At 41.2% G+C, this 24,668-nt stretch overlaps 1 protein-coding gene across 1 annotated transcript in view; it reads right to left on the bottom strand.

Moving 5' to 3' along the window:
- VPS13B (vacuolar protein sorting 13 homolog B) overlaps nucleotides 1–24,668 on the bottom strand; it is a 932,812-nt gene that overhangs the window by 673,782 nt on the left and 234,362 nt on the right. The window contains 2 exon segments of the mRNA XM_029063425.2: nucleotides 733–906; nucleotides 2,543–2,677. Coding sequence (XP_028919258.1) covers nucleotides 733–906; nucleotides 2,543–2,677 — 309 coding nt within the window.

Here is a 24,668-nt window from a genome sequence, read left to right as displayed (position 1 = left end):
TGGAGAAGCAGCATGGCACAGTGGCTAAAGCACAGGCCTGGGAGTCAGAAGGTCATGGGTTCTAAAACCAGCTCTGCCACTGTTGTGTGACCTTGGGCAAGTCACCTAACTTCTCTGGGCCTCGGATACCTCATCTGTAAAATGGGGATTGAGACTGCGAGCCCCACATCGGACAGGGACTGTGTCCAACCTGATTTGCTTGATCTACCCCAGTGCTGAGTATAGTGTCTGGCACACAGTAAGCACTTAAATACCATTATTATTATTATTATTAATTCACCATGTGGATAGGGCTTTGAGGAGAAATTAACTCTTAAAGATAATATTAAAAAGACTGCTCAGAGAGCATCATAATGTCAAAGACAGTGTTCGACATTTGCTATTTTAACCAAAGAAGCGGCATGACCTAGTGGAAAGAGCATGGGCCTGGGAGTCAGAGAATTTAAGTAATAATCCCGACTTTACTATTTGTTGGCTGTGTGACCTTGGGCAAGTCACTCAACTTTTCTGTGCCTCAAATACCTAATTCGTAAAATGGGAATAAAGTCCGCAAACACCATGTGGGACAAGGACTCTACCTAACCTGATTATCTTGCACCTTCACTAGCACTTACTATAGAGCCTGGTGCATAACATATGCTTAACAAGTGCCAATTAAAAAAAAACAATTTTATGTACATCATGCTGAATATTAAAAGACAACCAAAAGCAATCTTGGAGCTTGGCACTTACCAGAATTATGGCAGTAATCCACACAACCAGGAACTTGGACTGTAAAGGCTATCAAATCTGGAGCTAAGAGAGATTCTGGCTTTCTACTTTCATTGAGCCACTTGCTGCTATGAAGATCTCTGGTGTCTGAAGAACCCTGAATTATAGGAATCAGCTTCTCTTTTCCACCATCACCTACACAGAACATGTCAGAAGATTAACATTTTATTTTGCAGTGGATTTTTTCTTATCCCTAAGGCAATTTCACTTTTAATCCCCAATTGTTTAATGCATAACATACTTTTTAAAAGTTCAAACATTTTAGAACAATATTTAGTTACTGAATTGTAAGGGTACCAATTTTTAAAAATTCAAATTCACTGATTTTATGATTAACTGAATAAAGTCAACTAAAATGATTCAAAACCAGAATTTGTACTTTGGTTTCCTTCCCTGAAACATAGCAAAAATTAATGTTGCAAAAATTAACAACATTTAACTACTCTAAACTCAATTCTTCCATTGCCGACTGGCATGCTCTGATAATAAGGTAAGCACTTTGGGAGGAGCAATAATTTTCACACTACTTGAGACTCTTAAATCACATTGCAGTTATGTACACCCAATAGAGGCAGCAGGGCACCTAACTGGCCCCTTATTTAATTTTTTTTGGCTTGCATTATGACATTTGCCAAACGCTTATTATGTGCCCGTCATTATACTAGGCACTGATGTGGATACAAGTTAATCAGGTTGGACCCAGTGCTCATCCCACAGGGGGCTCACAGTCTTAATTCCAATTTTACAGATGAGGTAACTGAAGCCCAGAGAAGTTAAGTGACTTGACCAAGGTCACACAACAGACAAATGGCAGAAACTGGATTAGGGCCCAGATCCCTCCGACTCCCAGGCCCATGCTCTATTTAGCAGGCCACACTGCTTTACATGTTTTGGAAAGGGAAATGATCAACCCAAAGTATCTAACATTCTCTCAGGACCTAAATGAAGCACTTTAGGAGTAACTGTACATATATTCAAGTGTTGGAGGACAACAAATTCAGAAGAGAGCAAGAGAGAGAAAGAGGTCAAAATTTCCATTTGGTCAGGAAAATGGTTCCTTTACCAACAAGGGTTACTGGACAGTGTGTGGCATTCTCAGAGCAAACCCTCACCATTTTTGCAAAAATAACTCAAGCGCATAGCCTGCTTAAGTGCATAGCCTGATTTAAGATAAATCAGCAAGTGCATAGCAAGTGCATAGCCTGATTTAAGATAATCGCTTCTCCCTTGTCACCACTTCTTGGCTTGAATGGCAAGGGACAAATCTATATCCTCAAAGTGTCCATTTATTTCCTATAATGCAAAAGGATTCTTTGGGCACCAGGTTTGTCAAAAAAAAAATCTTATGGGAGCCAAACGGCTTACACATATTCAGAAATGGAAAAAAAATTCATATCAATTGTCAGGGAACTTCAAGCATGCTGTGGAATACGGCTGTCTTTTAATTCTGTTCCTCCATACAACACATCAATCAATCAATCAATCAATGGTATTTATTGAGCGCTTACTGTACGTCTGAAAATTCCTGGCACTGATTGTTTCCTTTGCACTCTGGTCAAAGTACTTTTTTTTAAAAACCAAAAACCTCAACATAATGACAGTTATCATTCTGGCACAATTAAAATATTAAAAGAGAAGAAACTGAATTTGAAAAACCTTCTGATTCATAGGAACAATGAGTAAATTCTTATTTCAGTAACGCTCCTTGTAAAAAGCAAGGCCAATTCTCCTATACAGGCAATAAAGTTTTACACGGTCCAGCTGCACATACCTGGGGCTCTGGCACAAATTTTTATTGATCCCACGGTCCCAGAGGCACATTTGACCAATGATGTGCTGCAGTACTTCAATTCGACATTCTGGATTGAGCCCTCAAGAGTTGGCAGGGGATGCTTAGATTTCACACCTAATAAAAGAAAACTGCAAATGTACTAGCCTGTTGAATTTAAATAATTTTTATATTCCTTCACCAAGGCATTTAAACTTCATTATGCTTTAATTATCTACCTCAGATGTTCTTCTACTATGTGTTGGGTTTCAAAGTTTAGGCTTTAGGAGGTGAGAGAGTATATTTTGTAAATGCATCATCTATAAAGATCCTAATTACCTAGGTGGAAATCAATGAATATCTGCGAAGAAAAGGTTCTGGAATTGTTCTTTTCTTTTTCTCTGACCTCTTCTGTCACCAATCAACGTCCCTCCCTCCTACCCTTAAACACTGTTTAAGTGTTCAACCAGTTGGGCAAAGAAAAAGCATGAGAGATGATGGTGTATGCAAATACTTAGGGGGAAGGTTTGTGGAACAGTCTTCTAATCAACAGATGCTTCGGTTATGAGAATATACCATCATCCAGATGGGTAGCCCAGCTCTCCTTACAAAAAAAAAAATCCTTGCTGCTCAGCCATTTAAAAGTACCTCCATAGGTGGTTTCAAGAAAGAAAACAAAACAGCACTACCTACGAAAATCCATCCACATCGTCAGAAATATACTTCTCCCAGCAGTTCAATGAATATGAAGCCAGGAACAAAAGGACACTATCCTTAAATATGCTGGTGAAGATGATACACTCTGACTATAAGGATATACCTGAAAGACCAACAGTCCTGTTAACACCGCCTAAGTGAAAATGTCTTTCGGATTAAGGCTGAGGCTATTTTTTCCAAGATCTGTTGCCCTTAGTCCAGAGCCGGCTTAAAACACTGAGCAAACCAATAATCGATCAATCGATGGTATTTATTGAGTGCTTATTGTGTGCAGAGTACTGAACTAAGCACTTGGGAGAGTACAATGTATCAGAGTTGGAAATAATAATGATGGTATTTGTTAAGTGTTTACTATGTGCCAAGCACTGTTCTAAGCGGTGGGGTAGGTACAAGGTCATCACGTTGTCCTACGTGAGGCTCACAGTCTTCATTCCCATTTTACAGATGAGGTAACTGAGGCACAGAGGAGTTAAGTGCCTTTCCCAAGGTCACACAGCAGACAAGAGGTGGATCCGGGATTAGAACCCCATCCTCTGACTCCCAGGCCCTGGCCGTTTCCGCTAAGCCATGCTGCTTCTCTGGTACACACAGTCCCTGTGCTCCGCAAGCACACAATCTGGGGTGGGGTAGACAGACGTTAAAATAAATTACCTATGGGGGAAGCAGCAGAGTATAAGGATATGTATTGAGGGGCTGGAGAGGGGTGAGTACCAAAGTGATTTAAAGGATTCAGACTCACCTGCAGAAATGACACAGAAGGGAGGGTGAGGAAACAAAGGATTAGTCAGGGAAGGCTTCTGGAAAAGCTGAGAGTAGGGTCTTGAAGTGGGAAGAGTGGTGAGCACTGTCCTTTAGTTAGAGTGAGGGAATAGGAGAAAGGACAGGCAGGGAGCAACAGGTAATTATGTGAGCAAATACGGTTATCTGACATTTCTAGTGTCAATTTTCTACCTATACTCTTAAGAACTCACTTTAGGTTGAATCTTCAGCTACCACTAACCATATGTCTTCAGTCATTGCTGAAGGGAAACTATCATGGATAGATTATTCATACCATAATCACCTAGCCATCTTTCTTTACTGGTTGTATTTTAAAGTAACTGGTTGAATTTGTCCTCCTGTTCCCACTAGAGAGCCTGTCTTTCCTGTCAGATTTGGAAGATGGAATGCCTAATGGAAAGAGCATGGCCTGGAAAACAGGAGATGTGGATTTTCATCTTAGCTCTGCCAGTGCACTGCAGTGTGATCTTAAAAAAGTCACTTAACCTCCCTGTGACTTGGTTCTTTCACCTGTTAAATGGAAATAAGATACCTGTTCCACCTAGCTAGATGACTGTGGATGCCCATGTGGGCCAGAACCTGGTTCTGTCTTATCTGGTATGTTTCATCCAGGAGAGTGCTAACACATATTAAGCCTTTATAAATACCACAGTTACAGAAAACTGCTTAATGAAAGCTTCCTCTAGACTGTACCCTCACTGTGGGCAAGGAACAAGTCCACCAACTTTATTATACTATTCTCCCCCAAGTGCTTAGATGAGTGCTCTGCATGTATTAAGTACTCAAATACAACTGATTAATGGCAGTTCTTATCCTTATACCTTTATTTTCCCAATAGCACAGTGCTCTAGACATTGATGCTCAACAAACAAAACTGACAGATTGACCAGTCAGGATGACAGTTGAGGAAGAAGAAATGTCAACTGCTGTCGTAAGGATAAATTAAACCAAAAGTGCTGGAAGCAGGGGCATATGGAGCTCTGAAGGAAAGGAGGAATCTGAAAAATAATTCCATGGAAAAAAATCAGCAGAACCAGACTGAAAGATGCGAAAGAGAGAAAAGAATCAAAAGATGACTCAAGTTTTAAACACCTGCCCTAGAGGGATGGTACCATCAAGGGAAAAAAAAGTATGTAAGTTTCTTTCCTTTTTTAAAGAGGAAGATGATGAACTTCATTTTTCAGCTATTTTGTTTTAGGAGGAAACACAAGAAATATAAGAGGTGAGGCCAATGAGGTAAATGTAAATATCATTGGTGCAATGAAATTGTTATGGATAATGATTTCTGAAAGTTATCTACTAGCACAAAAGTGTTACTGAACTGCACCACAAATTAGTACTCAAAGGACAACTTGAGAAGTTCTCCTGTTTCCCTAAAAAGTAACCTATTTCACTATGAAGTTATAGGCAAATTCCCCATGCTGTACAGTACCTAGAATGATAGTTCCTCACACCAAAAGGATAATCATCTTTAATCCTTGAATCATTAAAAAAATGCACGCAGGGATATTTTTAGCTTCTTTATCTGGTCAAAGTTCTGGAAGCTAAGTGGTATCAGTACAAACCAATCATTTCACCAACAGTTTTATATTTCTTTAATGCCTCATATAAAAAGCACCTGCTTAAAGTGAGTAATGGAGTTTTATATTCATTGCACTTAGGAACAGCGTATGTAACCTATTCCGTTTTCCTCCCTTGTGGAATATATTTCAGCTTATATTGCACAGCACATTACCGATGCATATAAAGACTCTCTGATCAGCAATTTGGACTGCAGGCCTCAGCCTGCATGACTGCTTCCCCCCACCCCCAAAAAAAATAAAGTATCCACTTGATTCAACAAATCAAATTAAAACCATCCTTTTTAAGATGGTGAGCTCACTTTCATAATAAATAGATGTAGCATATGCATGTATATATGCTGTTCATGGGGCTGTTGTACTACTGAACATGCAGAGCTGTTGAAAGGATGGTTTAGTTCATGGTAGGGAACCAGTGGCACAAACTAATAATAATAATAATAATAATAATAATAATAATAATAATGATTGTGGTAGTTAAGCACTTACTATGTGACAAGCACTGTAGTAAGTGCTGGGGTGGATATAAGCAAATCGGGTTGGACACAATCCCTGTCCCATGTGGGGCGCACAGGCTCAATCCCTATTCACTCTATGAGGCGGCACGGCTTAATGGACAGAGCACGGTCTTGCGAGTCAGAAGACGTGGGCTCTAAATCTGACTCTGCCATTTGTCTGCTGTGTGACCTTGGGCAAGCAGCTTAACTTCTCTGTGCCTCAGTTACCTCATCTCTAAAATGGGAATTAAGACTGTGAGCAACATGTGGGACAACCTGATTACCTTGTATCAATCTCAGCGCTTAGAACAGTGCTTGGCACATAAGTGCTTAATAAATACCATTATCATTTTTAAAGATGAGGTAACTGAGGCACAGAGAAGTAAAGTGACTTGCCCAAGGTCACACAGAAGACATGTGGCGGAGCCAGGATTAGAACCCATGACCTTTTGACTCCCAAGCCCGTGCTCAATCCCCTATGCCATGCTGCTTCTAAGGATGAAGAGGATTCTAGCAGTCATCTTCCAGGACCCTTCACTCCCAGCCTGGCCCCATTATTGAGGGGGCTGGAGAAGGCGCTCAGACCATGCCGATATTCATTCATGCAGTTGTAATTTATTGAGCACTTATCGTGTGCAAAGCACTGTACTAAGCATTTGGGAGAGTACCATATAACAACAAATGTGAGAATAAGAGTCCATTCTGCCAGACATGAAGTCCTTCCTAGAGCTATCCTGAAACCATGACTTCCCGCACAACCAGCAGAGTAGGTAGATCTAATCGTGGGGGGAAGGTTGCCAAGAGAGCGTAATTTTAGGGGCTGATTCTTGACAGTGCATGGTGGGAGGGTGGGCAGTAAGGAATGAGAAAGCAGAAGGAACTGAATTTTTGCAATAAAGGTAACATTCAGTCATACTGACTGAGAGCTTACTATGTGCAGAGCACTCTACTAAGCACTTGGGAGAGTACAATGCAATGGAATCTGCTGATGTTCCCTGCCCATAACACACTGACAGTCTGGGAGGGGGGTGGACATTAATAAGAATAAATGATTTATAATATATAAATGAAAGATATGTACCTAAGTGCTTTGGGGTTGGGGATGAGGCTAATATTAAATGTCCAAAAGTCACAGAACCAAGTGCATAGACAACGCAGAAGGGAGGGCCAGCCGGGGAAAAGACTTGATAGGGAAAGGCCTCTTGGAGAAGATGTGACATTGCACGCCCGACCTATGCTATCATAATCTAAATTCCAAGAAAATCATCTTGAACATAGGAAAGGCAGTGGCATCCTTCTGACTCTTCGTTATGTCCTGGCTACTCTTTACCGACCCTTTGGCCAAGGGCTAGAGATGAGCCACATCTTTGGGGTTAGCTCTACCACTTCTATTGACCCAGAAAAATCTAGGAAATGCAGAAATAGAGGAGCAGCCAAAATGGCATGGCAAGTGTTACAGAGTTCTCTCTCTACACCGAGCAGAGTTCGCAATTACCAGCTAGTCGTTGGAGTCAGTCTTCTCAGCACCTTCTCCCCTTTGCTACGGTGCTCTTTACCCAAGGAATTTTCAACGGGTTGGGCCAAGGTGGGAAGTGACCCAAAAGGTTCCACTCTGCTACTTCTATCCAAGGTTCTAACCCAGTTCTAAAACCCCCTGAGCTAAGAATTAAAGTTACAGAGGCTCAGCCTTAAGCCAGCTCACGCCTGGAAGCAGCGCTCTCATCCAACGCCAGTGCCGAAGCTTATTACATCTGAGCTGGGGATGAATTTGCATCATTCTAAAGTTAAAAACGAAGGGTCCAAATGCGAGCGCCAAATTCTGGCAACATCTGTCACGAAGGCCAATTGCAATTCCAAAGCACTGGAGTGCGTAGTCTCTATAAAGTTTTTAGAAGTACGGTATTATAAACAAAGTAATTGCAGCCCTGGCTAAATTAATATTGAGGCCAACTAAAGATCTGCCAGATGCAAGCAGTTTTACTTGTTCTCCAGATCATGGGCATTAGTTCTAGGAGACAGTAACACAGAAGGCCTAATCCTTTTACTTCTCATGGGCTGTATAAACTTCAACTGACCTCACAACTTCTTCAGCAGTCTTGCATGAGGTACTCATCAAGCTAATGTAACAGAGCCCTTCTTCCTGTTTAGTTTAGTGAGCAAGTACTTACGTGGACTAATACCGTCAGGTAATACTATCCTGATTCAGGTTCTTCTGGCACAGTTTATCTATTTAGAAATCTGTGGATCATATACTATCCAGCCTATCTAATTGTTCGGTTGAGTAATATCTTTCTAGCAACACACATTCCAAGGACTCAATTAAAGGAAAGTATTGAAAAGGCCCGGACTAGCTCTTAAAAGAGAGCTAGGTCCAGGAAATGTCTTTTTCTCAAGAAACAGGCTTTTGGGGGGGGAGGGGGGTGTTTTGAACACTTTTTGATCTCTCAATATTGCAAAATGTGGTAAATCTGGGAAGGTCCTCCCTTTAAATCGAATCAAGGCAGCATTTCAAAATTCAAAAGTAAAATTTGAGAAATTGTTGTGAAATTCAAAATTATACTGTCAATAAATGTAAAGTCTTCACTGCCTGAAAAATACTTCTTGTAATTTCTTTCTCCCCCTTAACTCGTTACAACATAAACCAAATGCTTAACATAAAAAAAGATTTTTCCCATCAGCAGGTTCCGGGGCACTGCCAATTATCCTATAGGTCCTTTTAACAACTTTTTTAAGTTTAACAGCAATCTACATATGCATCTGTTCGTGGAATATTAAAAAGAACTTTACAAAAACTTGGCTTCATTTCTGAAAAAGGAGGACATTTGAATGCCAACTTTGACTCTTTGGAAAGAAAGATGTAAACCTATTTAGTGATCTGCTTTTCTCTTTCATCTTGTCTCTAGTTTCTGTGGCGATTTATAATGTTCATTGTTTCCAATTTTAACAAATCACCTAATGGCAGAAAGGAAAATATGTTAACCTTGGAATTATTTGCAGTTGGAGAAATCCCTTTTGTCTGGCCCAAGCTGGGCCTGCAATCTGTTTTAAACACAGATTGTCTGTCTTTCGTCTGACAGCCACCAAGCTGCACAAATTACTTTCTGCCTGTTCACCTGTTTGCAGCTGCATCTGCAGGCTAAAGATTCTGCCGTTTGACTTGAGCAACCACTCCAGGATTGATGACATGTGCTGCTGATAAACTGAGCAATTTGAAGAAATTACTGGCTACAGTTATTGAAAGACATCTGTGTGCGAGCAGAGAACTAGAAGCCTTCAATCATGTGTTTGCAACCTGCAGTGGCGGCAGCCGTGTTTGAAGTGATACCCTACTATAAGAAACCTGGCCCTGGCACTAAATAACCGAGCAATGTATGGAACATAATCTCTCACATGAGAAATAAAAGGTGCTGTCTCTTTGGTCTTAGATTGGGGATTTAGACCCTTCTTAGAGTTATTTCTTGGGAAAGAATGGTCAAATAGGATTTCCTGTTTCTCATCAATAACAAGTTATTTTAAGGAATTTCTTCTTTTTGAATCCAATGTACAGTTTTCTGTCATTGCTTAGTGAATGAGTCTACTCTAAGCACTTCTTTAGCGCGCACACAGACACATGTGCATATTCCTTCTCTCAGCTTCTGCTACACTTCTTCTAACCAGGTGTCCACATAAGGCTTTTTTTTTTTTTTTTTTTTTTTTTAAGAATGCCATCCTGCAGGTCAGGCAGTAGGAGATGCTCTTAATGTGGTTTGCATTCCACCTTTTTTCTTTCTCTTATTAAATTTCCTCCCAATCAAGCTGAGCCTATGAGCTAATGATCTGGATTTTTGGTCTTCATGTTTCAAGCTAAAAACTAAACAATACTCAGAAAACTATCCTTTCAGATTGAATATTATTTCAACAGGGACAGAAAAATGCCATGTTTTTTTCACACTCAATGGTTGCTAACTCTTTAAACATACAAAACATTTCAAAGCCAGCAACATTCAACTGATCTGGTCTGTGAGAAATGAATATAGCTGTACCTTTAACTGTCAGGCAATTCCTGGGTTACTTTTTAAGTACATAACTTACCACATGATTTATAATATGAATGCTCTCAAATCATGAACTTCGAAACTCTTCTCCTATCTGGGTACCTACCTACCTGCATTTAACAGATGAACGCGCACACACACATTTTTTCAAAAAGCCATAAACTGTTAATCTACATTAGGAAATACATTATTTCTGGGACATAGGCATGGCAACATGGCAAACATCATCTGACAAAAGGCTCCCAGCAGCTTAACCTGAATAATATGCTTCTAAAATGGCTAATAAGTAAGCAGTATTAGTTTTGTTAAACTCTTCCGTCTCCACTACTCCTCTTCAGCAGCCTAAACAAAAGGGCAATTAATTTTTTAAATCAAGGTCACTTAATGAAAACGATAATAATCAGAGCAATGGCATTTAAGCGCTTACTATGTGCTCAGCACTGAACTAAGCATTGGCGTTGATACAATATAAGCAGGTCAGACACGGTCCCTGCCCTATGTGGGGCTCACAGTCTAAACTGGAGGGACAACAGGTAGAACAGGAGGGATAAAGACAGAATTTGGTTGTGGCTTAATCTGGGCACATTCTTCACACAGTAAACAAAGATATTTTGTTGGCAATAACTTCCTTAAGAGGAGTGTGCTCACAGTAAAATCAGTATTCATAGAAATATTTACATTAATACCAGCAGTTTAACATATTATTCAGGTTCCCAATACAGAATAATAAAAGATCATAACCACAAACATTAAACTGCAAATAAGCACTAGGTAAAGAAAAACTTAGTTTGGATTGTTGTGTTTTCAAGCAACTTCCAAACAATATAAATACACCCCCAAATCATATGTTTCCAATTGTATTTAAGCTAATGGGAAAGAAAAATGGGAGAGCAGAGTAACGACTTACTTTTTATAGCATTAGGACCCAGAGTTAACTTTTTATTCCTTTTAAAAAATGTAGCTTCCCTATCGCATTTACTTCATTTTAGATTTTTTTCATAATTTGCATTTTTTTTTTTAGATTTCCATACATTTGGAAAGGATTAGCCTCAAGGAAAAACACAGTAGTATTTCTTACTTCAATTTTGCAACTAGGTTGCTTAAAATATTCAATATGTACTTGTATTTTATTCTGACAGCCTTGAAAATGTAAAAAATTAAGACCACTTGAAAAATAGGAAGCCCAAAGCCTTCACGTTAAGTACTTATACAAATTTGGCATTCATATTTCAGAACTCATAAACCTGACTCGGCCCAGAACTAAGTGGCTTTAGCCAACCGAAAAGGACATATTAGCTCTATGTCTAAAATGAAGCAATATTTTACCATTATTTGTAGCAATTACATACGATTGATAGATAAAATCCTTTACCATCCATTAGCTTAGATCTAAATAAATGCCCTCTCCGTTTGAATCTTAAGTTTTCCCGTCCACTTTCATTTTTTTTTTTTAAGTCGTGAGAACATTCTTATATACCACTTCATAACTCTGACACTGAGTATGTATAAAAAGATTAGCCTTTATTCGGTATAAAATCAGTTGGCAGTTTTCCATCTGTGCGATGCACCATAAATACCCCAGCTGGCATCTCGAGCGCACACAACACATATGGACTTCAAAACAGAAACTTCCTTATTTGCAGTGCTGCCAGGGTAATTTTGTATCCTCCGCATACTGCGGCTATTTGTCAGGCCCCTGCAGGTGTGCGCTGCACATAAACACACAGCTGGAGTCGAGCAAGCCAAAGTGTTCCATCAAACACATAAATGGAGACCTCAGCAGTTGGATTAGTCATCCTTGCAGCAGGTCCAGGGAGAACAATACGGGTTAGTATTTTTGGAAAAAGCCTAGATGGTAAATTTATGATTATGCTGGCCTCACCAAATAACTGCAGGATTGTGTCATTTTTTTATTATTATTATTTAATGTCTACTTAGTGGAATTTCTGCTAGGATGGCTAGAATAGAGTGATGCCGTTAATAGAAAAAGTTAAGGTAGCTTAAGTAGTAGATTGTTTATTATGTGAAAAATTCTCAAAGGTTTTCCTAATAGGGATCACTTTTGGAAAAATCATGGGATGTAACTGACATAAGGCACTGGAAAATGTTTTGCCAGCCACATTTTGTATTCATTTTAATCAAATGGCATTATATAGTAATATGCATTTTATAAATATATAGTGATCACTTTTAAAAAAAATTTCAAGATGAATGGGACAATTCAGTGAAGTTCCACTGTATCAAGCACATCCATGTATTTATCCAGAGGTAAGGATTTACATAAGATTGCAGACGGTTTTATAGATCCCTCATTTGAAAGAAAAGCAAAATATTCATAATCTTGAAAAATATAAGTACATATAACACTTGAAAGAGAAGCTTATTTTGGAAAAGTAGTAAAATGAAGGCCAGTGATCTATTTCATTAATGCTTTGTACAATGTCAGCTAGAATAACATTTCAGTCTCTTAATTATTTACATTCTCACCATGCATTTCCAAAATATTTATAATTCATTTATCATCACTGTCAATGGAATTAAGAGTCTACTGCAATGCACAGCATGGTATTGAGCTTTTGGAAGTGTGCAACAGAAGCAAAAGGCATGATCTCTGTCCTTTGGGGGTTTACCACCTAAAGGGGGAGATTAAAATGGCTTATATTAATTAGAACTTTAGGGAGCAGGAGGAGAAACAACGATAAATACGAGGATGAGAAAGCTTTTCATTCATTCAATAGTATTTATTGAGCGCTTACTATGTGCAGAGCACTGTACTAAGCGCTTGGAATGAACAAGTCGGCAACAGATAGAGACAGTCCCTGCCGGCTTACGGTCTAATCGGGGGAGACAGACGAGAACAATGGCAATAAATAGAGTCAAGGGGAAGAACATCTCGTAAAAACAATGGCAACTAAATAGAATCAAGGCGATGTACAATTCACTAACAAAATAAATAGGGTAATGGAAATATATACAGTTGAGCGGATGAGTACAGTGCTGTGGGGAGGGGAAGGGAGAGGTAGAGGAACAGAGGGAAAGGGGGAAAAAAGGGTTTAGCTGTGGAGAGGTAAAGAGGGGGTGGTAGAGGGAGTAGAGGGAGAAGAGGAGCTCAGTCTGGGAAGGCCTCTTGGAGGAGGTGAGTTTTAAGTAGGGATTTGAAGAGGGAAAGAGAATCAGTTTGGCGGAGGTGAGGAGGGAGGGCGTTCCAGAACCGCGGGAGGACGTGGCCCAGGGGTCGATGGCGGGATAGGCGAGACCGAGGGACGGCGAGGAGGTGGGCGGCAGAGGAGCGGAGCGTGCGGGGTGGGCGGTAAAAAGAGAGAAGGGAGGAGAGGTAGGAAGGGGCAAGGTGATGTAGAGCCTTGAAGCCTAGAGTGAGGAGTTTTTGTTTGGAGCAGAGGTTGATAGGCAACCACTGGAGTTGAAAATGAACCTACACATGATCTTGAAAAGTGACACTGTTGGGCTGATGGAATTTTGGGTGCTGGCTTAGACTGATAAAATAGGAACGACACCTAAGAAAAGACAGACTTGAAAAAGGCAAAATAAAGATACCTACAGATAACGGTCAAAAGTGCTTAGCCTGTATCTATCCCAGCGCTTAATACAATGCCTGGCACATAGTAAACCCTTAACAAATACCATAAAAAAGGTTCTCAGAAAAAGGAAATAACATTCTGATACTTGTCAGTCAGTCAAAACACTACCTGCATTACATCAGCCTTCCGAGAACCCATCTCTTCCATGAAGACTATCTGGACTGAGTAAGAGTGAAAAACGATTACTACCCATAGGAAACAAAAATGTCATCACTAATCTGGGAAGAAAAAAGTTAGGGAGTATGGTGTCTGTCTTTTCCCTGTGAATAACAAATCCCTGTCTCCTTTATACATGTTGTGCAAATGCTAAATGCTTGGCATAACGATAACTAATTGGCCTACACATTCTCCATTTGGAACAATCACCAGAAGTGGTTTGGGCTCTAAGTGGTTCCCACTGGTTCCCATTCAGAGGGCCTCCTAAAACTGGGGCATCTGCAGCTCCTGGAGTTGCCATGGACCAGGACCACAGCAATTTTGGGAGAGCAGTCTAGTCAGCCAACCTCTACAATATGCCGGAGAGCAATCATAACAACAACAACAACAAATGCTTACTCTGCGCAGAGCACTGTACTGAGCGCCGGGATAGGTACAATCTCAGACAGGTGAGAAGCAGCATCATCATCATAATAATAATAATTGTGGCATCTGTTAAGGGATTTACTATGTTCAGGCACTAAGAGCTGGTGGCATACTAGATAGAGCATGGGCCCGGGAGTCAGAAGGTTATGGATTCTAATCCCGGCTCCGCCACTTTTCTGCTGTGTTACCTTGGGCAAATCACTTCACTTAATTAATTATGGTATTTGTTAGGCACTTAACTATGTGCCAAGAACTGTACTAAGCGCTGGGGTAGATACAAGGTAATCAGGATGTCCCATGTGGGGCTCACAGTCTTAATCCCCATTTTACAGATAAGTGAGGCACAGAAAAGTTAAATGACTTGCCCAAAGGCACATGGCTAAGTGGCAGAGCCTGGATTAGAGCCCTTGACCTCTGACTCCTAAGCCCGGGCTCTTTCCACTAAGCCATGCTGCTTCTCTGTGCCCAGTTACCTCATCTGTAAAATGGGGATTCAGACTGTGAGCCCAGTGTGGGACAGGGACTGTGTCCATCCCAATTTGCCTGCATCCACCCCAGTGCTTCAAACAGTGCCTGGCACATAGTAAGTGCTTAACAAATATCATAATTATTATTATGTTATGACAATGTGATCAGGTAGGACACAGTTCCTGTCCCACATAGAGCTCATAGTTTTAGTAAAATAATAAATAATGTTGGTATTTGTTAAGCGCTTACTATGTGCCGAGCACTGTTCTAAGCGCTGGGGTAGACATAGGGGAATCAGGTTGTCCCACGTGGGGCTCACAGTCTTAATCCCCATTTTACAGATGAGGGAACTGAGGCACAGAGAAGTTAAGTGACTTGCCCACAGTCACACAGCCGACAAGTGTCAGAGCTGGGATTCGAACTCATGAGCCCTGACTCCAAAGCCCGTGCTCTTTCCACTGAGTCACGCTGCTTCTCCAGTAAAAGGAATAGCAGGCATTGAATTCCCATTTAAAATACAAAGAAATGGTAACATAGAGAGGTTAAATGGTCTGCCCAAGGTCACACAGTGGGCAAATGGTACAGCCCGATTAGAACCCAGAGACTCTGACTCCCAGGACCGTACCTCTCTATGCGTAGTCGAAAGGAACTAAAGCATTAGAGAGATTGCGAATGCATAATAAGAGCTATGGCTTCACTGGAGAGGATAAGATAGGGGAGAAGCAAATGAATGGAGAAAGGCTTCCTAAAGGAGGGCTTAGAGTCAGAGGGTTAGGGAGATTGCTTTTGAGACTAGAGCAGCATTATTTCCTGATAAAAGCTCTCTAAATTCATTCGTGGGAATTTGGAAGCAGTGTGGATTTGGAAGGATTGGGAAGCAGCCTGTCTTAGAGGAAAGCGCATGGGCTTGGAAGTTAGAGGACCTGGGTACTAATTCTGTCTCTGCCACTTGTCTGCTGTGTGACCTTAGTCAACACAGTTAACTTTCTGTGCCTCAGTTTCCTCATCTGTAAAATGGGGATGAAGACTGAGCCCTATATGGGACAGGGACGGTGGCTAACCCGATTAGTTTCTATCTACACCAGCACTTAATACAGTGCCTGGAACATAGTACACACTTGAATACCCCAATTATTATTATTGGAGGACTTAACCAAAAAAAAAAAAAGCACTGGAGAAGAGTATCCTTGCTCTCCTATTGGGCGGGGGTGGTGGTGTTACATTATTGATGAATCCCATGCTAAGGAAAACCTACATTCTAGCAGAAGTGTTGTGTAGGACACCACATGCAAGTGCACAACCATTCTGTACATCTAAAAAGACTAAGAGTCTTGACTAAGAGCACCTATAAAAGCTGGGAGATGGTAGGTTCAAGACAAATATAAGAAAACACTAATTTTTTCCAAGTGGCAAAAGTCTTCTGAAATCAACTCATCTGGATAGGAAAAAAGAACAAAGGCAGCTTGACAAAATTCATGGCTACGCATAATGGGATATTAGAGGGAAAATTGGGGATATGGAGACAAATGTTACGGATGGTATGATTTAGATATATTCACCAGTGATAGATCCAAGAGGAAAAGTGACCTTGCTTACCATAAAGATGGACATCAAGAGGGGCAACCATCACTATTCCTTTGGATGCCAATCTGAGGCAGAATACTAGAGTGGATGAATCACTGATGTTATCCACTATGGCAATTCTTACGTCCTTACTTCTAGTCTAGAGGGAAGCCAGGATGTGAATCAATCAATGGCATCTATTGAGTGCTTTATGGGTGCTGAGCACTGGACTAAGCGCTTGAGAGAGCACACGACAACAGAATTAATAGTCATGTTCCCTGGTTTCCATCCCCACACCACTTTCATTTTAGCATACTGCCTCCTTTATAGGTCAGACAATTGTCACACAAGGAAAGGGCTGGGAAAGAAGAGAAGCAGCGTGGTTCAGGGGATAGAGCACGTGGATAGAGCACGGGAGTCAGACGGACCTGGGTTCTAATTCCAGCGCCGCCACCTGTCCTCTGTGTGACCTTGGGCAAGTCACTTCACTCCTCTGGGCCTCAGTTACCTCATCTGGAAAATGGGGATTAAGAGTGTGAGCCCCATGTGGGACAAGGACTGTGTCCAACCTTTCAACCTTGCATCAACCCCAGTGCTTTAGAACAGTGCTTGGCACATAGTAAGCGCTTAACAAGTACAATATTCATTATTGCTATTATTATTATGGAGTACAGAAACAGAGTGAGTGAAGGTAGAGATGGAAGGGGAGGACAAACTGGTAACCTGATATCAGTCAATTAATCAGTGTGGCCTAGTGAATGGGCAGGGACCTGGGAGTTTGAAAACCTGGGTTCTACTCAAACCTCCTGTATGACCTCGGGCAAATCCCTTCACTCCTGTGCGGCTCAGTTTCCTCATCTGTAAAATGGGGATTTAATACCTGCTTCTCCTCCTACTTCAACTGTGAGCTGAGAGGGAAAGCGACTTTGACTGACCTGATTATCTTGTATCTGCTCCAGCACTCAGTATGGCGTCTGACAGAATAAGTACACTGAAATATCACAATTATTAACATTATTATTTGTTGAGTGCTGTGTGCAAAAAACTGAACAAACTTCTTGGGCAAACACAGCTCACTAGAAGACGTAGACATGATCCTTGTCCACAAGGAGTATTATAATACACTTTCTGGGTAATAAGAAAAAGAAATAATAATAATAATAGTATTTGTTAAGGGCTTACTATGTGTCAAGCACTGTTCTAAGCACTGGGGTAGATACACGGTAATCAGGTTGTCCCATGTGGGGCTCAGTCTCAGTCTATTTTAAAGATGAGGTAACTGAGGCACAGAGAAGTGAAGTGACTTTTCCAAAGTCACACAGCTGATAAATGGCAGGGTCTGGATTAGAACCCTCGATCTCTGACTCCCAAGTCCTTGCTCTTTCCACTAAGTCAAGCTGCTTCTCATAAATGATTACAGTATAATATATTTCACACAAAAAATAATTTATCCTTTTATTCTATTCTTGTGCCTCTTACAAGGCATTTACCTTTTCCATCCTTACCTTCTACAATATCCAAACCAGCAAAATTGTTCCAACAGATGAACAACAGGAAACCTATTTTCCTATAGATTCTCACTGGGAGAACGTGTTTCTAACTAGGAGAAAATGCCATTGATTATTTCACTGGCCAAAATCCATATAATTCAAATCAATTTGCTTTACTTCATTGAAGCAGTACCTTGGGAACAAAGAAATAAATATAAAACCAGAGCACATTCCAAATGCAGCCTCTATTTTCATCAACTCCGGTTATGTGTCCTCAGAGAAAACTGGCTCTATTTGTGGAAAGGACCCAGGCTAAAATATAAGAGATCAACCAGCTATACAGTTTGAATTCATAGGCTCTGGCCTGGCTTATGGTCACTTGACAGGCTTAGTTTGGCACTTGTCTCAGGCATATGAATGGCTCTCTGCCTAGGTTAGTGTTATCATAAGATGGCAGTGTAAATATTCAGCCATTAATAAGCACAGAGCATTTACCCTAACAGAGGGCTATGTGGTAGGAAGTTGTTTCTAGCACAGACATATATAGCTGAGGTGTTCTCGAAAACGGGGTTTTATCATGAATACGGTTGTAACGGAGGGAATTTTCCCATAGACTTACATGAAACAATCAGTGAAAGGTAGTTACTGAGCAGTCACTGTGTGTAGAGCACTATGCTAACTGCTTAAACTAGAATCCATTCCAGAATCTCTGGAAAAATATGAAATCCCACTGTGTGCTATATACTGTAATGCTAGACATCACCAGCCTATTATGTAATCTGTAGTAAATAAGTGAGCTGTAATGTGATAGTAATCCTTTACAAGAGGCTGCAGAAGGAGAAATTTATTCTGGTGATTCTAGTGGTTTACAGGTGTACTGAATGATATTTAAAGTCATGGAGGTTTACAGCTGCAATGCTAAGCTTGATTTCCGGATTACAACAGCTATTCACCTTATGCCAGACTTATTCATTCAATCGTATTTACTGAGCGCTTACTGTGTGCAAAGCACTGTACTAAGCACTTGGGAGAATACAATATAACAGAAAAAGACACATTCCTGCCCACAATCAGCTTACAGTCTAGAGGGGGAGGCAGACATTAATATGAATAGACAAAAACATTAAATAAATGAATAACAGATATATACAAATATACACCTATGTTCTTTGGAGATGGGAGGAGGATAAATGAAGAAGCAACTAAGAGCAGTGCAGAATGGGGTGGGAGAAGAGGAGAGGAGGGTTTAGTCAGGGAAGGCTTCTTCTTGGAGGAGATGTGTCTTCAATAAGGTTTTGAAGTGTGGGAGAGCAATTATCTGTCTGATATGAGAAGGGAGGGTATTCCAGGCCAGAGGTAGGATGTGGGTGAGAGGGGAGTGGCGAGACAGATGAGATGGAGGTACAGTGAGAAGGTTAGTATTAGAGGATTGAAGTGTGCGGACTGGGTTGTAGGGTCACTGGGATGCCTTAAAGGCTTGGGGAAAGATGATGAAAGGTTTAAGATGAAATGATGCCCAATTTGCTCACCCAAGTCTTCTTTTTACCCCAGGAATAGCTTGAGAAGAGGAAAAAAAATGACCTCACCACACAAAAAAATTTCCCTAGTAGAGACCTAGGCAGAACCAGGTTCTGGAACAGCAAAAGGGAAAAGCAGCCATGGAGAAGCACACCATGTTGAGATTAGTTCCACAGATCCTCTTGAGGCAAACCCAACCCCTCACCTGGAGAGGACTATAGCTCTTCCACTATTAACAGCGGAGGCAAACCCAGAATGTCCCACTTACTTCCTTGAACCCTGGTTTTGTAGTTTCTTTACCCTTTCCCTCACTGTAATTCTCTTATTAGCATTTTATCCAGGCCTGTGAAAGATTTCTTCTTTTTTTTAAAAGCACATGGCTTCAGTCAGCTGTGACCAGGCCATATACTGGATCTTCTTTTTCAATAAATTTTATATCTTTTGTCATTTTATCAGCTCTCATAAAAATTGTTACAAAACCATCCCAAAGTTTTAGGTCTAGACTGTAGAGCTAGATTCTATAATCTAGAGTCTTACTGTCTAGACTTTCAAATGTAAGCTCATTGTTGGCAGGGAATGTGTCTCTTATAGTATACTCTCCTAAGTGCTTAGTACAGTGCAGTACAAAATATGATTGATTTTAGCTGGCAATGAAAGAACATAGCTGCAACCTTCTGTATCTCACAATGAGGCACTGGACTGTCAAAATTTGATAAGCCCTTCAGATCTTTGGAAAGAGTTTCCCTGAATTCACTGACACTTGCAACATTAATTTCTAAATTAAGTGGCCTCGACAATTCAACAACTTCTTTGCTTATCACCCTGGTGGTTTTGTTTATACATTGAAAATCTGACCAAGGCTGGTATAAATTATGCATTATAAATTCTTTCTATTAAAATTTGTTTTCCACTCTATAATGTAAGCCTGTTGCGGGCAGGGAAGGTATCTACCAATTTTGTTGTAGTCTCTCCAGTGCTCATTACAGTGCTCTGCACACAATAAGCACTCAATAAACACGATTGATGATGATGATGATGACAAGCTGGATTGCTAGCTGCCTCCAAGATAAATTAATTGACGTTTGCTTTATCTCAGTCCAGGTGAAGAGGAGGTAGGGAAAAATGTACTTACCAGAAGGACTCAAACAGAAAATCACAGTGAATGGGCACTGGTGGGGGTAAAACATCAAACAAAATAAGCTGAATCCCTGGGGTGTTTGTTTCATAGGGTTGTTATAACCCAGGGTATGTTATTATTGCAGTGCCCTGCACAAAGTGTATAATAATAATAATAATAATAATGATAATAATGTTGGTATTTGTTAAGCGCTTACTACGTGCAGATCACTGTTCTAAGAGCTGGGGGAGATACAGGGTAATCAGATTGTCCCATGTGAGGTTCACAGTCTTCATCCCCATTTTATAGATGAGGTAACTGAGGCACAGAGAAGTTAAGTGACTTGCCCACAGTCACACAGCTGACAAGTGGCAGAGTCGGGATTTCAAACCCTCTGACTCCCAAGTCCGGGCTTTTTCCACTGAGCCACGCTGCTTCCCTAGTAAATACCTTGAGTGATTCATTGATGATCAAACAATACCAGCTATATTTCAGTGCTACATGTGGCTTCAGGAGTTAAGCCAGGGATATGCCTAAAATCCCACTCTGACTTTCCTTCTTGAGGAGTACATCTGCCAGACTGAAGACACTGTCTAACTGAATCAATCGATAGCATATATTGAGCGCGTAATCTATGCTGGTCAGTGTACAAATTACTTAGGAGAGCATATTAGAGCTAGCAAAAACAATGTTAGCCTCGAGGAGCTGACCATCAGGCAGGGCCCCCGGCCACTAAAATAAATTATAGGCAGGGGAAGGAAACAGAGTTTAAAGTTTAAAACTGTGTGGAATCCCTCAATCTTGGGCTTTTGAGGAGGAACTGGGCTCTAGTTAATGGAGGTACTGAAATTTAACCAATATGGTCACTGCCTTGTGAGTTGGGAGTCTAAATGTTTTGGGCATATGGGTTTAGGCCAATGAAAGTTTGTTTAACTATTGTAACTTCAGTGCAACTGGGAATTTTAAGAGTTGGTAATTTGACTGAGTAGCTTTGCATTTACAGTGTGGGTTTTGGTTAAGATGCTGTTAATTACCCTACTGAGATCAGAGCACCGGGCATTTTAAGATCTAAGCAGCTGTAAGAAACCTATTGTGGCTGCTATTCGAACACCAAGGATTTGAATTTGGTTCCTCTCTGTATTAAATTGCAATTCCTCCCTCAAGAATTCTGTACATCATTTGGAAATTATTTTGAAAGTGTGAAATTAAACTTTTTTCACTGTCGGAGGTAGACCTTTTACAAATACCACTGGTGAAATGAAAATGGAGAAGGAGAATATATTTCTTCCAAATAGATTAAAGAGACGTGCAATTTTTTGAAAACACTATTGATAATCAATGGGATTTATTGAACACTTACTGGGTGCAGAGGACTATACTGAGCTCGTGGGAACAGAAATGAACTTGAAATTAAAGGGTTCAGGTCCCAGTTTTACCACTGACTTACATCAAGAAAGGCAAATCATAAAAGCATATGTCCCCCAATGAGAGAGTGACACTCAGTTGAGCACTAACTATGAGCAGAGCACTGCACTGTGTGCTTGGGAGAGTACAATACAACAGAGTTGGTAGACACATACCCTGCTCACAATGAACTTATAGTCCAGAAGAGGAGACCGACATTAAAATTCATTATAGATACATCCGTAAGTGCTGTGCAGCTGAGAGTGGGGAGAATATCAAGTGCTAAAAGGGTACATATCCAAGTACGATGGCAATGCAATAGGGAAAGAGAGTAGGCAAAATGAGGGCTTAGTGAAGGAAGAGCCCTTTGGGGAGATGTGATTTTAATAAGATGAGGATGAGTATGGTCTGTCAGATATGAAGGTGGAGGGAGTTACAGGCCAGAGGGAGGACATGGGCAAGGGGTTAGCTGTGAGACAGAAAAGACAGACGTATTGTGAGTGAATTGGCATTAGAGGAGCCAAGTGTGCAGACTGGGTTGTAGCAGGAAATCAGTTATCAATCCATTCATCACGTCCTCCCGCTGTCCTGGAATGCCCTCCCTCCTCACCTCCGCCAAACTAATTATCTTCCCCTCTTCAAAGCTCTACTGAGAGCTCACCTCCTCCAAGAGTCCTTCCCAGACTGAGCTTCCCCTTTTCCCTCTGCTGCCTCTCTGCCCCCCTTCACCTTCCCTCAGCTAAGTCCCCTTTGCTCCCCCTTTCCCTCTGCTCCTACCCCTCTCCCTTCTCCTCCCCTCAGCACTGAGCTCGTCCACTCATTTGTATATATTTTTATTACCCTATTTATTTTGTTAATGAGATGTATATCCCCTTGATTCTATTTATTGCTACTGTTTTTGGCTGTCTCCCCCGATTAGACTGTAAGCCCGTCAATGGGCAGGGATTGTCTCTACTTGTTGCCGAATTGTACATTCCAAGCGCTTAGTACGTGCTCTGCACATAGTAAGTGCTCAATAAATACTATTGAATGAGTGAATGAATGGTATTTACTGGGCAATTGCTACGAGCACTGTACTAAACACTTCATAAGTACTGTACTAAGAATTCCTGCCCACAATGAGCTTACAGTCTAGATAGGAGGGGGAAACCAGATTGAGTACCTTAAAGCCAACATAAGGAGTTACAGCGTGGCTCAGTGGAAAGAGCCCGGGCTTGGGAGTCAGAGGTCATGGGTTCTAATCCTGGCTCTGCCACCTATTAGCTGTGTGACTTTGGGCAAGTCACTTAACTTCTCTGTGGCTCAGTTACCCATCTGTAAAATGAGGGTGAAGACTGTGAGCCCCACGAGGGACAACCTAATGACCTTGTATCTACCCAGTGCTTAGAACAGTTTTTGGCATGTAGTAAGTGCTTAACAAATACCAAATCATTATTATTATTATTGTTCAGTATGGAGGTGGATGGGCAAGAGACGGATAGGCAACTATTGGAGGTTTTTGAGGAGTGAAATGTAAACTGCACTTTTATTGTTAGAAAAATGATCTATTCAGGCAGCATATTGAATTCTGTACTACAGTGGGGAAAGACAAAAGGCAAGGAAGTCTGAGAAGGCTGACACAGTAGTCAAGCCAGCATATAAGTGCTTGGAACAGCATAATAGCAGTTTGGATGGATAGGAGAGAGTGGATTTTAGCGATGTTGTGAAGGTTGAACCAACAGGATTTGGTGACAGATTGAATATGTGGGTTGAGTGGACAGGAAGCAGTGTGGTTTAGTGGAAGGAGTGCAGACCTGGAAATCAGAGGACCTGGGTCCTAATCCCACCTCTACCACTTGTCTGCTATAACCTTGGACAAGTCAATCAATCAACTGTATTTGAGGGATTACTATATACAGAACACTATACTGAACGGTTGGGAGAGTACAATATAACAGGGTTGGCAGACAAGTTTCCTGCCCGCTGCAAACTTACTCTCTAGAGAGGGAGAGAGACATTAATATGAATATATAAATTACAGATATATGCATAGTACTGTGAGGCTGCGCAAGCGGTGAATAAAGGAGGAAAATCCAAATATGAGGATGGCATGGAAGAGAGTGGGAAAGAAGAAATAAGGCTTTGGAGATGTGGAGAGTAACCATCTGTCAGATATGAAGAGGGAGTAAGTTCCAGGCCAGAGGCAAGATGTGGGTGAGAGGGTGGCGGGAATATTCATTCATTCATTCATTCAATAGTATTTATTGAGCGCTTACTATGTGCAGAGCACTGTACTAAGCGCTTGAGATGAACAGGTCGGCAACAGATAGAGACAGTCCCTGCCGTTTGACGGGCTTACGGTCTAATCGGGGGAGATGGACAGACAAGAACAATGGCAATAAATAGAGTCGAGGGGAAGAACATCTCGTAAAAACCGATGGCAACTAAATAGAATCGAGGCGATGTACAATTCATTAACAAAATAAATAGGGTAATGGAAATATATACAGTTGAGCGGACGAGTACAGTGCTGTGGGGAGGGGAAGGGAGAGGTGGAGGAGCAGAGGGAATGGGGGAAAAGAGGGTTTAGCTGCGGAGAGGTGAAGGGGGGTGGTAGAGGGAGTAGAGGGAGAAGAGAAGCTCAGTCTGGGAAGGCCTCTTGGAGAAGGTGAGTTTTAAGTAGGGTTTTGAAGAGGGGAAGAGAATCAGTTTGGCGGAGGTGAGGAGGGAGGGCGTTCCAGGACCGCGGAAGGACGTGGCCCGGGGGTCGACGGCGGGATGGGCGAGACCGAGGGACGGTG

The sequence above is a fragment of the Ornithorhynchus anatinus genome, chromosome 4, assembly GCF_004115215.2.
Source record: "Ornithorhynchus anatinus isolate Pmale09 chromosome 4, mOrnAna1.pri.v4, whole genome shotgun sequence".
Taxonomy (NCBI): domain Eukaryota; kingdom Metazoa; phylum Chordata; class Mammalia; order Monotremata; family Ornithorhynchidae; genus Ornithorhynchus; species Ornithorhynchus anatinus.
This window is presented reverse-complemented; position numbering and strand designations above follow the sequence as displayed.